General features: G+C 40.1%; 1 protein-coding gene across 1 annotated transcript; it reads right to left on the reverse strand.

Annotated features, from left to right (window-relative positions):
• Positions 1-10,558: 10,558 nt before the first annotated feature.
• Positions 10,559-14,733, reverse strand: bpgm (2,3-bisphosphoglycerate mutase). The gene is made up of 3 exons (XM_026175421.1): positions 14,582-14,733; positions 13,484-14,106; positions 10,559-12,297 (listed from the first exon to the last, which is right to left on the reverse strand). The coding sequence occupies exons 2-3, from the start codon at positions 14,082-14,084 to the stop codon at positions 12,122-12,124; spliced, it is 777 nt and encodes a 258-aa protein (XP_026031206.1). The 5' UTR covers positions 14,085-14,106; positions 14,582-14,733; the 3' UTR covers positions 10,559-12,121.
• Positions 14,734-15,451: the final 718 nt, after the last annotated feature.

The following is a 15,451-nucleotide window of genomic DNA, read 5'->3' on the forward strand; positions in this document are numbered from 1 at the left end:
GTCTAGTGAAATCCTGCTTCTACTCCACTGTCATCACATCCCTGGTTGGTTAAAATAGCTGAAGGACAGCAAATTATTGAAAAGTTAGGGAATAAACCAAAGTATATATTTATAAATGGGCTGCTGCTGATCCCACATTTGTTATTGGAATAAGACTGCTCAAATCCAGTGTTCAGCATGCAATAAAATTATAGTTTTCCAAATGTTTGCTCTTTCTTTGGATGAACATGAAGTTGTGCAACTAGCCAATTGCTCCTACAGTGGGGCAAAAAAGTATTTAGTCAGCTACCGATTGTGCAAGTTCCCCCACCTAAAATGATGACAGAGGTCAGTAGGGATGGGTTCTGACATAAACGGTAGTAACCAGACCGAAAAGCAGCGCACATTTTGGTGCTTTATTTCGGTGCTTTTTTTTCCTGAGCTGTGATACACTTCTAGCCAATCATTTTACGTTTCCGAGGATAGTAGGCGGGGCCAGGTACGTACGTTCTTTTATGCAGAGCTACAGATTAAAAATGCCCAAGGCAAAGCGGTCAAAAGTCTGGCTGTACTTCACAGCAAAATATGCAAACTCAGCAGCCTGCAACAAGTGCTTTAAGCTGATACTGTGATACTGTCAAAGGAGGTAACACCTCGAATCCGAGGAAACACCTGGCGACGCATAGCGTTTTTTATTTTAAAAGCCGAGAAATGCGCCGTATTTGATGGCAGCAGCAGCCGTTCTTCTCTGCGTGAGTAGCTTAATGTTGTTTGTGTGTAATTTACGTTGAGTAGGCTAACCACGTTATTACATTAATGCATGTAAGGTAAACTAGCAAACATCATCATAGCTACATGCGGCTGTCTTCTTGTTTGATGGCAGATACTCCCTTCACCCTGGCCAAAAAGGCTAAAATGACCAAAGAAAAAGAGGGAAACAGCTAAACATGAGAGGTTTTTGGACAAAGTTTGTATTTTTTCCATTGTTTAAGCACTGCTTCCAGCTAAGAGTGATACCATATATGCCCCATAGCTGCAGAAAAGGCTAACATTGTTATCTTTTTACAAAAAACCAGCTGAATATGAGAGGTTTTTGGACCAATTTTGTGTTCTCCATTCTTTAAGCACCGGTTTGAGCACCGTTTGAGCACCGGCACCGTTTCAACAGTACCGATTTGGCACCGGTATCAGATAAAACCTAAACGATACCCATCCCTAGAGGTCAGTAATTTGCACCAGAGGTACACTTCAACTGTGAGAGACAGAATGTGAAAAAAAAAAATCCATGAATCCACATGGTAGGATTTGTAAAGAATTTATTCGTAAATCAGGGTGGAAAATAAGTATTTGGTCAATAACAAAAATACAACTCAATACTTTGTAACATAACCTTTGTTGGCAATAACAGAGGTCAAACATTTACTATAGGTCTTTACCAGGTTTGCACACACAGTAGCTGGTATTTTGGCCCATTCCTCCATGCAGATCTTCTCGAGAGCAGTGATGTTTTGGGGCTGTCGCCGAGCAACACGGACTTTCAACTCCCGCCACAGATTTTCTATGGGGTTGAGGTCTGGAGACTGGCTAGGCCACTCCAGGACTTTCACATGCGTCTTACGGAGCCACTCCTTTGTTGCCCGGGCGGTGTGTTTTGGAACACACTCATGTTGGAAGACCCAGCCTCATTTCATCTTCAAAGTTCTCACTGATGGAAGGAGGTTTTGGCTCAAAATCTCACGATACATGGCCCCATTCATTCTGTCCTTAACACGGATCAGTCGTCCTGTCCCCTTGGCAGAAAAACAGCCCCATAGCATGATGTTTCCACCCCCATGCTTCACAGTAGGTATGGTGTTCTTGGGATGCAACTCAGTATTCTTCTTCCTCCAAACACGACGAGTTGAGTTAATACCAAAAAGTTCTACTTTGGTTTCATCTGACCACATGACATTCTCCCAATCCTCTGCTGTATCATCCATGTGCTCTCTGGCAAACTTCAGACGGGCCTGGACATGCACTGGCTTCAGCAGCGGAACACGTCTGGCACTGCGGGATTTGATTCCCTGCCGTTGTAGTGTGTTACTGATGGTGACCTTTGTTACTTTGGTCCCAGCTCTCTGCAGGTCATTCACCAGGTCCCCCCGTGTGGTTCTGGGATCTTTGCTCACCGTTCTCATGATCATTTTGACCCCACGGGATGAGATCTTGCGTGGAGCCCCAGATCGAGGGAGATTATCAGTGGTCTTGTATGTCTTCCATTTTCTGATGATTGCTCCCACAGTTGATTTTTTCACACCAAGCTGCTTGCCTATTGTAGATTCACTCTTCCCAGTCTGGTGCAGGTCTACAATACTTTTCCTGGTGTCCTTCGAAAGCTCTTTGGTCTTGGCCATGGCGGCGTTTGGAGTCTGACTGTTTGAGGCTGTGGACAGGTGTCTTTTATACAGATGATGAGTTCAAACAGGTGCCATTCATACAGGTAACGAGTGGGGGACAGAAAAGCTTCTTACAGAAGACGTTACAGGTCTGTGAGAGCCAGAGATTTTCCTTGTTTAAGGTGACCAAATACTTATTTTCCACCCTGATTTACGAATAAATTCTTTACAAATCCTACCATGTGAATTCATGGATTTTTTTTTCACATTCTGTCTCTCACAGTTGAAGTGTACCTCTGGTGCAAATTACTGACCTCTGTCATCATTTTAAGTGGGGGAACTTGCACAATCGGTGGCTGACTAAATACTTTTTTGCCCCACTGTAGGTGCCCTCCTACTGCTAGTAGTGCAAGCAGCAACACTTAGTCGGTCGCTGGGCCGTGCTGATTTAGAAAACATCATACCAATTTTTTTGTGAGACTGCAGCTGAAAGTCATGCACCCTGTACTGAAAATAGAAAATAAAATCAGTTTAGTCTTGAGCCAAAAAGACTGCAACTATCTTTAGGAAGCTCTAACCCATGACAAATAGGCATTCCTGTCTTTCACAATAGAAACAGAACAAGAGCCAGCACTGGGAGATTACATCACACTTTTTAACTTAAGGTCAAACAACTCTATTTTCTAGCCTTAGAAACAATCATACAATACATTATAAGGCAGTTCAAAGAAAGCTTAACCCGGCTAGCTTTACTTTCATTCTTGGTCATATAAGGTTATACTAAAGAGGGCCACTTCACTCTCATCGCTGTATTTTTGTTTCAAGATTTTCAGATCTGCAGAGGAGCCCACCAACAGTAAGCAGTGCATCATAATGGGACATAAGCATGTCACAGTTTAGTTTGTACTATGACCGGTACCATACACAGTCATTTAGACTTACAAACAAAATGAGCCAAAAGCGTCCCTTTCCCTGAAACACCCAAATCTGTTGAGTTTCCCAGGAAAAGGATGGCACTCTTTTAGACTTTACCCTTGTGGGAAACTGAACAGAGATTTATTGGCACCGAAAAACTGACACCCCCGTTTTGATGCTGGACTGAACCACCACTTACAACCACTGGCACTTTATATAATTACTGTATAATTTATCCATATCTTACTGATCTTGATTGCACTACTGTAAATGCTGTATAGACAATCATACTGTACAATACAATAATTATAGTTTTACAACTGTTTATTAATACTTGCAATTGTATATCTATAATCTGCTATAGCTTTTCATATTTATAACCATACGTATAACCTGTTCATAGCCTGTATATAGCTTGTACATTCACTTCAGTTATAGCCTGTACATACTTATTCATAACATACCTTCATACCGTGTACATTGTATCATATCTCTAATAGATCTATATTCTGTAATATATCTATATTATTGCTAATGTACTTTCAGGATGGATGCAAACTGCATTTCATTGCCATGTACTTGTGACGTGTGCAATGACAATAAAGTTGAATTCTATTCTATTCTATTCTATTCTATTCTATTCTATTCTATTCTATTCTATTCTATGCTTTTCTAATAGATTGCTTAATATATACATATAATCGACGGTGCTCTATAGAGACCAGAATTAAACAAGGACTTTCTCTAAAATCTGGAAGAACAAGCTAAAATTCAGCATTGGAGAAAAAAAGCTAAAATGAACATTATGTTCTCTTAATAACACATGCAAGTGCAGTTATTAGCAAATGTACTTCAAACAGCATAAAACACGTTTTTGTTGGGGACTATTTTCTGTCAGCACCAATGCACAATGATTATATTGTATACTACACATTAGCAATCAAGCAAAAGGCCTTGTATTTGTTTGCAACTACAGTACATTGTAGTGTTTTGCAAACCATGTGCTATACAAAGAAATAAATGATGGATATTTGGTCAGATCAATGAGTCATTCGGTCAGATGCAGCATGAAAGGGAGTGCAGGGGAGAAGGTGGGTTGCAAAGCAGACTGGAGATTCTCAGAAACTGTGGCCTGTCTAAAGAAGTGCCCTTTATTAGGATTCACCTATTGGATGCACATCAGGGTATGAGTTGGGCTATCAGCTGATGTACGCTGACAATGACCAAAGCTTATTTGCCAGGATTGTGAATGAGGATGACTTTCTTTTCTGTGTGAACTAACTGTTAGACTCACTTGTCACTTGTTCACTGACTTAATCCTTCTCAGGGTCACAAGTGACAACCTGTTCATCACTCTCTCACAGCCTCATGGGATGAGAAGAGGTCTGAGCATCATAAAAGGTGGTCTGAATTATGGATTCTATGGAGCATCACGCAAGGACTGACTGAGCTGAACAACTCAGAGATGTCTGAATGGTGAAGCAGGAATGTTTGGATGGGCTAACGCAAACATTGCCTCACTGGTCTGCTGATGCCAGTGAAGATCTCTATTTATAAAGGTTCAAATCTCTTGAGAGTTTTTAGACTTTATAATGTTTAAACTTTCTAATGTGATTGCCTTTCTTCCCAGCTTTTGTCTACACTGAGAGACATGCACTTAACAGCACAGACATTATTTCGTTTCTTTTCTTTTCCAAATATTTATTTATAAGTGACTTATGTATGTATGTATATATATGTATATATTGTACTATTCTTAGTTAGCGTATTGTCTGTCTTGTCTTAATGTTGGTTTAAAATGGAGCACTGTAACAAAAAATAATTTCCCCCAGGGATCAATAAAGTATTCTGATTCTGATTCTGATTCTCCGAGTTCCCCATAACAGACAGATGATTTGTATAGTTCAGATTACCTCTAGGAATAACTTTTTCTATATTTTGTTATATATATTTTGGTTGAAGGCCCAAAAATATGTGGAAGCACTGATCACACTGGCACTTTGATTTAGATATATTTCTCCCGCTACTTGAGCACACTGCTTTCATGCAGCAAAAGAATCACAAAAAACACACTGTTCATGAATATTTAGCCTTATATGACTGGCTTGCATTAAGTCAGATGTAAAAAAATCAAACTCTGACATTTACAGCTAAACAAAACTGTGACTTCTGAGGGAATGCGTTTACTCCAATGAAACCAAAGACAGTCAGAATATGCAGGTACTTAGCCTAACTTAGCATAAAGACTGTAAAGCAAGCCTGGTTACACCTAAACAAAAAAATCCCTTCTCATCACCTGTACACATCACTAACTATATATTTATATGTCACTATTCATCTGTTCAGTGCGCATGTCATATCTGTCTACACTGCTATTATTTATCCCAAAATGTCAACGGCGTCAAACCATGTATATTTGTCTATAAATTAAACAGAAATGTCTATTAAACATTTACAGGTGTTGGTAGCTAACCGATTTTTTTACAACTTACAACAGCTCCTACCTTTCCCAGCCTTCATCTCAAGCTAAGCTAATCATAATTTGGGTTTTTTCTTTTTCACAAAAAAGTCCCCCCAAATCATTATTAGGTACTCTATTGCTTTAAATGATGACAGCACAATCTTCTGCTACCCTGCAGCACTGTGCCATGCTGCTACCTTACTAGTTCTAATATATAAAACCCAAACCAATAGTGGGAATTCAACCTGATAACTGGAGAGCTTTCTGAAGCAGCAATGAATGGCAAAACTTCACCTTTAAAGGAAGCCAAACAACCAGCTGCAGATCATGAGGAAGCACATTTTGCAAACATGGCATAAAGTCTACATCACAATAATATTCAGTCAGTGCTAATGTACTAAGTACATTAAAAGAAAGCCTGCAGGTCTCTGGCATATTCAGATAGATGTGACTGAACACATGTACCTATAAAATTTTAAGTAATAAAAACAGTCCTGGAAAAACACAATAGTAACCCATGCCAGTGTCCCTTATCCAAAGCGGTTAATTCACAGTAAGCCCACGTTTGACTTCTTCGTTTCTGAAAGCCAACTTGGATTTAGCCCGAGAATCCCTCAAGTAGTCCATCGAAGCTCGTAATAAGTCTTATAAGCCTTTCACTAAAAGCCCCGTAATTACATCAGCTAAATGCTTCTCCTTTGGCTCTCCAGTTTTGTGTAAACACCATGTGCTGTTTGTATATTGTCGGCCTTTGTGATTACTGCCTTACTGATGGTGTCTTTACAGAGTGTCTCCAAATGTATCAGTCAGACATCAAAAAGAGCCTGAGACAGAGACTCTGTTCTGTTTAACACTGTTCCTAATGTGTGATTAACATTTGGTTTGGCATGTAAGAGAAAACTTCACATCTTCAATCAGGAAATGTTCACCACAGACAGGCGCACAGCTGGATACTAGTAACTGCACAGCTCTGTCTCTATTGCAATGAGTCCAGCAATAACTGTGGATGCAAGAAAAAAAGGAAAATAAACTTTTCCAGCATACTACTCTTCTAAATTATGATCATTTTAGAGAAACATGCCAGCAGACTTTATAGCTACATGTCAGTTACTGCTGAGATTGTTGACTCTGAGGGTGACAGATACTGTAAAGTAGCCGTTTCCCATTGTTTCCAGTCTTTGTGTTTTAGGTGGGCCTACAGTCACGAGGTCAGAATAACTATACATGAATATTTCTTTAATCGATTCCTTTGACTTGTATTCTGTCTGACTGGCTAATTGTAAGGTTGGTAACTGACATCATATGACTGTTTAATACCTGCCCAAAACTGCATCAGCTAAATATCTACAGCACATATAGGATGCGCTGCAGAAACTAAATCAAAAAAGACAGACAAGTTTCTCACTGAAGGATAAAAAAAAGTACTTCAACACATTTATATGTAGATAAACAGCTGCCAGAGAGGCGTTTGCAATCAATCAAGAAGCCACAGCTGCTTACTCCACATGACCAAACATGGTCACATTCAAAAAAGTCCATCACCAGGATACAAATCACACACAGTTTACAAGCAACAACATACTGTACTGGTGACCTTTTCTGTTGCTCATTAAAATATTTGTAAAAAGAGCCGAAAAGGAGTCTGTGCTGTTTTGTGGCTGTTGATGTGAAGATTTGCAACTATCTTGTCAGCTTTGCTCAAAGCGACAGGGGCCTTTAGTAAATTCGAGCCCTTCGGCTCTTGACTCTGCAGCACCGATTGGTTTTATTAAACAAATGGTTTATAATAGCTTATAATCAGCTGATGGAAATTGTTGTTTGATTGCTGATAAAACATTGCAAAGTGGGAGCGATCATTAACTGGAATGAAATATGTGTGGTGACACAATTCAATAAATAATCCTAATTCAAAGCCAAGTTATCGCTTCATCCTCAGCCGGGCACTCAATGGAAATAGATGCAGCTACGTGCACTCCCTGCTCCACATCCCATCAGCTCAGATGGCGTACTTGGCCTCCTTTTAAGGAAGTACACAGGCAGTGTTAGTTGTAATGTCCCTGCCATGGACAGAGATCGTGGTTTACTCAAGAAAATACCTGCTGCTAAACAAAGTGGTAACCCAGGAATAACTTATTTCCATTGTGATCACCGTGAATAAGCTTTCCAAAAATAGTGCTGGGAGGCAAAACCCAAACTGGAAGGGTGATTATTAAAAAAGACCATGAGAAAAAGCAGGACCCTTGAAATGATTCCTAACTCCAAATCATTCTTCTCTTGGTGTTGGGAATGCTATTTCTCCTGTATGGCAGACTGATCGCTGACAAATGACTTCATTAACATTAGTGCCACTAATGTTCACCCTTTAACCTCTTGTAATTTGCTCATGTGGAAAACCATTTCCTCTCCCATTTAGAGTGCCCCACCTGTACAACCAGAGACCATGCAGTGTGCTTTTCTTTCAAATCGCTCCACTGCTGAGGCACAAAGACCCGTTTGTGCTCACATTAAAACACCAGCAGCTGAATTTTTCCCGTATCACTTTCTCAGTTGGCAAACTTGATTCACAACTTTTTAAATGGCTGATTTTCAACTCAAACTGCAGCAGCTCCCATGTGTTCACGCTCAAAAGACATTTTGTATTTCCATCTGTATCCAGACACAGTTGGCACCATGCAGACAATAGCGTTTGTACTGTACTAATTAAAAAGGGGGAAAAAGTCATACACAACTAAACATTAAACATAAATATCTGAATTGCTCTACTTTCTGAGAATGTGTTCTCTTGTACTTGTGCATACTGGATATGAAAGACTGGAAGTCCAATGCGTTAACAATATCTTTTACATTTTGTGCATACACAGCTGTTTTCACTTTCAGGATACAAAGTCATCCCGATTTCTGTAATCAAGATGGGTGAGGGAGAATGCTCTTCAAATCCAAACACATTTCCAGTCCCAGACTAGATCAGCCTCCGGTCACAAACTCGCACGCTGCAACCGAGTGTGGTCCAGCCTTTATCTGCAATACCATCTAAGGAATAGGAGGCCGACTTGGCATGTCCACTACACCAAACAATGTGTCCACAGCCAGACGTCCGCTTAATATATGAGCAACAGAAAACTAAAACTGAATTATGGCTTCGACTTCTGTCGTTCTGTTGCACAGAAAGATGCAAGTATCTAAGCTTCATGAAAGGAGGGAGGAAAAACAAGAATATGGGCAGCTGAAACCACTTATTTGCAGAAGTCCCCGCCAGCAAATTGTACATGATTAAGCTCACAATTACTTCATGAAAAGGGATTGTGAGACTTGTTTTGTTTCTGTCACTCCTTGTTAGAGTTCTTTTTCTATGCAGCTTGGATCCAGTAGAATCAATTTTCTTTATAACAATGAAATTTCCTTTCTAGTATTAAAGATAAAAATATAAACACAGTGTAAAAAGATATTTCACATCAACTTCAGTTTTCATGATACCTCTTTCCCACTTTTGTCTCTGCTTGAGGATGTTAAAAACTTGTATTGAGGGAATACAATTAAGTTCTCCTAATATCTCTGTGTGGAATGTCTCCCATAGAGATCTAAACATTTAGTTTCTTTAACAATGAATGTCGTGCACTTATATTTATGTTCTATTTCTTCAGTTTCATCTCTTTTCAAGCAATCTAGAATGAGGATGGCATGCTCAGATGTAATAATTAGTACTACAGAAGAAGTACAAAAGTGAGGCATCCATATAAAATATAACCTAAAAAATCTTTTCAAGAGTCTTCTTTGGGGTGTTTCAAAATCTGAACCAGCCCGTCTTTTTGTCCTCACATCAAATGATACATGAAACCACTGCAAATTCAACAGTCATTAGCAGCTGTAAATATGTACTTCACTCCGATTATACAGTTTTTTCCACACAAGTCAGTCTAAATACAAAACACAACATCCCTATATGCCTGCCCTAATGACCTTGTGAAGCGACATCACACATTATGATTAAACTTACCAGGCCTGCAGACCAAAGCGGCTGGAAATCAGCAGGCACAGAGCGACCAGGGGTTTATAAGCAGAGCATGCAATGTGCAGCTCCGCCTGCTCAAGCTGCAAACTCACTGAGTTTCACAGGGTTGACATGAGTATGCACACAGGTTAACTTTAGGGATGTCTTTAAATTGCAGTGCAACTGATTCCTCTGGTTGATAAAGGTTAAAAATATTAAACATAGATTCAATTTTCTAACTTGAGCTTTCTTTTCTATGCAGTTTAGCAGTGCTGCATTATTGTGTGTAAAAAGCTTTCTGACTGAAGTGCAGTATTTGGCTTCTAGATGTATTGGGTTAAATGACAGATGTACTTAATGAGCCTGTCTGATTGTTAAAGGATAGATATAAACACGGTGGTCCATACATTAGCATATCAGTTAAATACATGTATTGCTCCTGCCACATAAGTTGGAATAAAAACAATCACATTGATCATTTCATTTAGGAACATTTCCATCCAATTAGAGGGTTTCTCCCGGTCTCAGCCTCAGTGGTTTGGCCAAATTACAGAAAGGGTTGAGAAATGAAGAACCACTCTTCTGAGTCCATGTGCGGTAGCCAAACAGACTCAGTCGTTTATTGATTCCAGCGGGCTCGAGGCGACCGGAATCCAAATTGCGAGGATGTCTGCACTTCCAAAACAAGCATTATTGTTTATTTTCCCGATTTGGTTCAGTTGCTCCATCACATAATTTATAGTTGACTGTATATCAGGGCAACATCTGGAACACCCTTCTCTTCAATAATAAAGAGCAATCAGATAAAAACAAAGCTGAAAATGAAACATAACACAGAAATAAGTTTATGTTTTTGGAAAGTTAGAATTCCATTTTATTCATCTTGAGAGTTTTTATTCAACTCTCAAATGGCAAGGTGAGAACAGCAGGGAGGTCATTAAGCTAGCTTACAGGAAATATAAATATATCAGTGTTTCTACCCTTTAGTACCTAGAAATGTTAAAAATGTATCCATTTTGCCTGTTGACCTAACAAACCGGTTACGGCTTACAGTGGCAGCGAAACGCAAGAAACTGAGAACAAAAAACAAAAAAAAGAGACAACAATTACACACAAGACACACTTTACAACATATTAAAAACATTAAAGCAGTGTGAGCCACATATAACGGTAAAATAGTTCTGCTGTAAGACAATGTGCAAACAGTGACATCTTCTCTCATTACATAACATCAAATGGCCCATGTAGGACTGTAATTAAGAAATAAAAATAGCTAGTTGTCATACCAATATATCCATGAGTGTAAGTGTTTTGAACTCAATCTGTTATGTGTCAGAGTTGATGTACTGTTTAAAGCAGATTCTGCTGCATTGAGTAGGCCATTAAAAGGTATCAGTAACTTATCCACATTCAATTTCAGCATTTCACAGCATTTGAGTGGCTTTATTACCCAATTCTTGGAATGAATGGGCTGGTTTGTAATTTTTCTGAGGTAAGATTTCTTAATGGAGTGCTTTTATTCTTAAAGAGAACCTGTTCTGCTGATTTCCAGCTCCATATTCATATTTTTGGACTCTACACGAGTAGCTTTGCATGATTCACAGTTCAAAATAATCCCAGTTTATCTCACAGCTGGCCTTTGTGCCACACCTCAGTTCATCCACTGTATGAAACAAGACGTTTTAGTGTTTCTCCCTTTAAACCAAGTAGTCAGCGCTAGAGCCGTCCGCCTGAGATGGCTGTATAAAGAATATCCCTTCTGACATCACAGAGAGGCCAGAGAAAAAAAAAACTGTTTGAAACCAAGTGTTTAACTGATTTCAAACAAGTGAAGCCTGAGCTTTTTCCATCCATCAATGTAACAGCGCACACCTGAAGGTAAATAAGGAAAAGCATAACAGGTCCACTTTCAATAAAAGACATGTTTCAGGTGCCGAATAAAAACTGAAGGCACAGGTTAGAAACCCTGTCACACAAAAACACCTTTAAGAGAGGAAATATATTTTGCATTTTAATATTTTGCCACATCAGTGCATTGCTATGAATCTGTAAAGTAGAGTTACAGTGCAAGAAACCTAATAACTAAATAAATACATAAATAAAACCCTTAAGTGTTACCCAGCTGGCATTCACAGTGGCATTCAAGCTACAGACCAAATGTCTTCTCAGTGCTTACACAAAAACATTTAGCACAACATTAAAACATTTACACACACACACACACATATCTCTGAACTTCTCCGTGTCCCAGTAGAATGACAATCTGTTGTTGCAGTTGTCTGTTATTAAATAAGGAGTTATTCAAGTTTGTTGAGTTTGGCATTTGCCATAGCTAATAAAAAAAAAGTGCTCAGAGGCAGCAAGAATGAAACTATATTACGTCTTACAACTATTGCAATGCGTTCAAGTTGTTGTTTTGGCTTTTCCCTGGTCTTCCACCTTTTTAATGGCTGCCTGAATCTTTTCCTGGTCTCCCAGCAGTTGTCGAGGTTTCACCGGCTTGAGGTTTTCATCCAGCTCGAGCAGCACAGGTATCCCTGTAGGTAAAGTCACGCTGGCAATGTCCTCATCTGATATACCTGGAGAAAGGAGGAGTAATATTCATCCAATACAAGCCATTCACAATAGGGCTGTTCGATATAACGATATATATCGGATGACGATATAAAAACGTCTATCGTTTCATTTTACGCTATCGTTTGTTTCGTGGTGTTGCAAAATAAACTGTTTACGGCAATATTTTTTCATCATTTTGATGGTCACTGTAGTGGTTATATTAATTTCTTGAAGTTCTCTCTTACTCTTATATTTAATATAACCACACTACTGACGGGCAAGCGCCTGTTTTATGCGTTGTGGTTAGCAACAACGACGGTAACACCATAGCGTGTCCGCTTGTTTATGTTCCACATAAACCTTTCACAATAAAGCTCAAGATCCTGTTGAGACTTTTCAAAATAAACTGAATCACGTGAAAGAGCAGATTATTTACGGATGAGAAGTAAAAAAGAGCCGCCAGGTGCTAAAAAATAAACCTTAGACTCAAACGTTAGAACAAGCTTTCCCCTGCAGCACGCCGTGTAATAAATACTCACAAAGAAAACGGCGGCCGTTACAACTTATGTCTAAAAATGTATAGTTTCATGCATAGGTTAAAACACTCGACACCAGCTACATGACGCACAGCTGGAAACACTTCCCGTAAGACGAACTGCCCGAGATTCACAGAATTTACAGAAAATGTTACATTTTTGTGATTTATATTGTTATCGGACGATAGAATTCTTATATCGGGATATGAGATTTTGGTCATATCGCACAGCCCTAATTCACAACCATGACCAATTACAGTTTGCAGTCTTTTAGTTTGAATCACTGCTAGAGAATGAGATCATATTCAGCAAAGCTGTAATGTTAGTCTGCTCCAGCCTGCATGTATCCTCTGCTTCCTGTAATTATCTACAGGTACGGTAACACCCAATATGTGTCAAGTTACAGAGCGGGCAGTACAAGCAGGTTGATAAAAGGTCATAGTCACTGCAAATGTAACACAAACTCAGTGGCCTTTCGACAAGAGGTCGACCACTTTCCAATTCTGGAAGTGAAATAGGTCCTTTCCAATTCATTGACTCTGATGACCAGAAGCAGAAGACTGTAGAGTTCAGAGGCAGCTGCTGATTTCAACTACAGTATTGCAGGAATGCATTCACCCTACAGAGACAAAGTCTCAGCGAGCATTGTTTATGGCAGGTTATGGTAGCATACCTTCCAGGTGTTTCAGCAGGGCCCTGCAGCTGTTTCCATGAGCAGAAATGAGGGCAGTCTTGCCCTTCCTTATCACTGGCACCACAGTGCTGTCCCAGTATGGCAGCAGCCTGTCCAACACCTCCTTCAGGCTCTCAGCTCGGGGAAGCTTCTCCTTCGAGACATCACATGTGGTGTATCTACGGTCATTGTAGATTTCATGGAAGTAAGGGTGGGATTCATCAATCGGGGGTGGAGTGATGTCATAGCTCCTTCTCCACAGCTTCACTTTTTCCTCTCCATGTTGCTGAGCCATTTCTGCCCGGTTGAGTCCAATCAGAGAGCCGTAGTGTCGTTCGTTAAGCCTCCAGGACTTGACAACAGGGACCCATTCCTGACCCATAGCCTCAATCACCAGCCATGCTGTCTGGATCGAGCGGCTAAGTATGGACGTGAACACGATGTCAAACTTGTATCCCTGCTCCTTCAAGAGCCTTCCACAGTCCTGGGCCTCCTTCACCCCATTCTCACTCAGCTTCTGGTCCACCCAGCTGCAGAATCGGTTCTCTTTATTCCAGGCCCCTTCTCCATGTCTCAGCAGAAACAGTTTGTACTTGGACATCCGGAGAGTTTGCTGCAGGCACCTGCACAAATTCAACAGAAATTAACAAAGAGGCAATGTAGAGAGCAAAGTAAAGATTTGACACAGATGCAAAAAGGATCTGTGTCCAGCTTGAGATGTACATCCTAATGAATCACACGTTTGTGGAGCAGGGACCTCTTTTAGAGAGAGCCAGCAAAAGGTCACAGGTTGTTTTTAGCCGGCTGAGAGTTAGCTACAGCAGATGCACTCATTAACCCTTACTCTTTATTTGCTGAAGATAAAACAACAATTAACGATAGCTAGCCAGCATATAAGCACTTTTTTGTCATGTTGCTGTAAAGCTTTAAAGCTAACCTCAAAGGATGGGCGACGATACCTAAAAGAGCCCTAACCCTGCCTGTTATGGCCGCTTAAACCGACATAAAGAGAGGATTAATATATTTAAAAACAGAACTGTAAACTTTGAGGTTTCTCATCCCAAACTGATGGGAACATTGTAAAAAACGTCGTCTTACCACGTTAGAATATTATATCCGGCTAAATGTAGCTGGTACACCCGTTAATGTTGACAGCAGTACACCACAGGCCAAGCACGGTAGCGTCCCCTGGACGTTGTCGATTGACAGTCCAGCCGTCCAATAGGAACGTCGAATATCACACACAGGCGGTACTACTGCTAAACGTTATGTCTATATAAGGAGCAGCTGCAAGCGTCAGACTCGTTCACTGTGGATAGAGAAGCTGGGAGAAGGCGTTGCCTGTGTCACAACCGTAGACGTGTTTCGATTACCGTGTGAAAAAACAGACCAAATTTAAAATTACTCAAGAGCAACGACATTGTTCTTTGGTCTATCCGGTTCTTCAAGCTCTATTATATAAAGTAAGCCAGCCTACTGGGAAGCTGTTATGGTTCAGTCTGGATTTTGCTAAGAAGTGTAAGTTGTCCTCTGCAGGTTGCAGCCAGGGACAGATTATGAAAAATACAGGCACTGGGTACAGATGGATAAAAGCCCTCCCTGCTCATCCTACAGGGCAGACACACCTACAATGAGGAAGTTGAAATTTGTATTTATTTTGTGCATTCACCTATACATCATATAGGTGTTTTCCATTATCTGACATCTCTGTATGCTAGATGTTTTTTTGTTTTGATTTTTGCATTTTAGTCTTTTTGTCATAATTGTGTGTTTCAATGTTGTTTCTTCACATAGTTTTTGTTACTTTTCCTGTCATTTTGCTTCTTTTTGGTGCCTTTTTCTCATTGTCAATAATAATAATAACATATACTTTATTAATCCTCATGGGGAAATCCCTGTCTGCATTTAACCCATTCACTCTGTGAAGCAGTCGGCAGCCTTTGGGCGCCCGGGGAGCAGTGTGTAGGG

The sequence above is a fragment of the Astatotilapia calliptera genome, chromosome 7, assembly GCF_900246225.1.
Source record: "Astatotilapia calliptera chromosome 7, fAstCal1.2, whole genome shotgun sequence".
NCBI lineage: Eukaryota > Metazoa > Chordata > Actinopteri > Cichliformes > Cichlidae > Astatotilapia > Astatotilapia calliptera.

Coding starts and splice junctions, on each gene's coding strand:
- bpgm (XM_026175421.1), bottom strand. CDS start 14,084: ATGTCCAAGTACAAACTGTTTCTGCTGAGACATGGAGAAGGGGCCTGG. Junction 12,298..13,483: donor CCTGCTGAAACACCTGGAAG/GTATGCTACCAT, acceptor TCCTTTCTCCAG/GTATATCAGATGAGGACATT.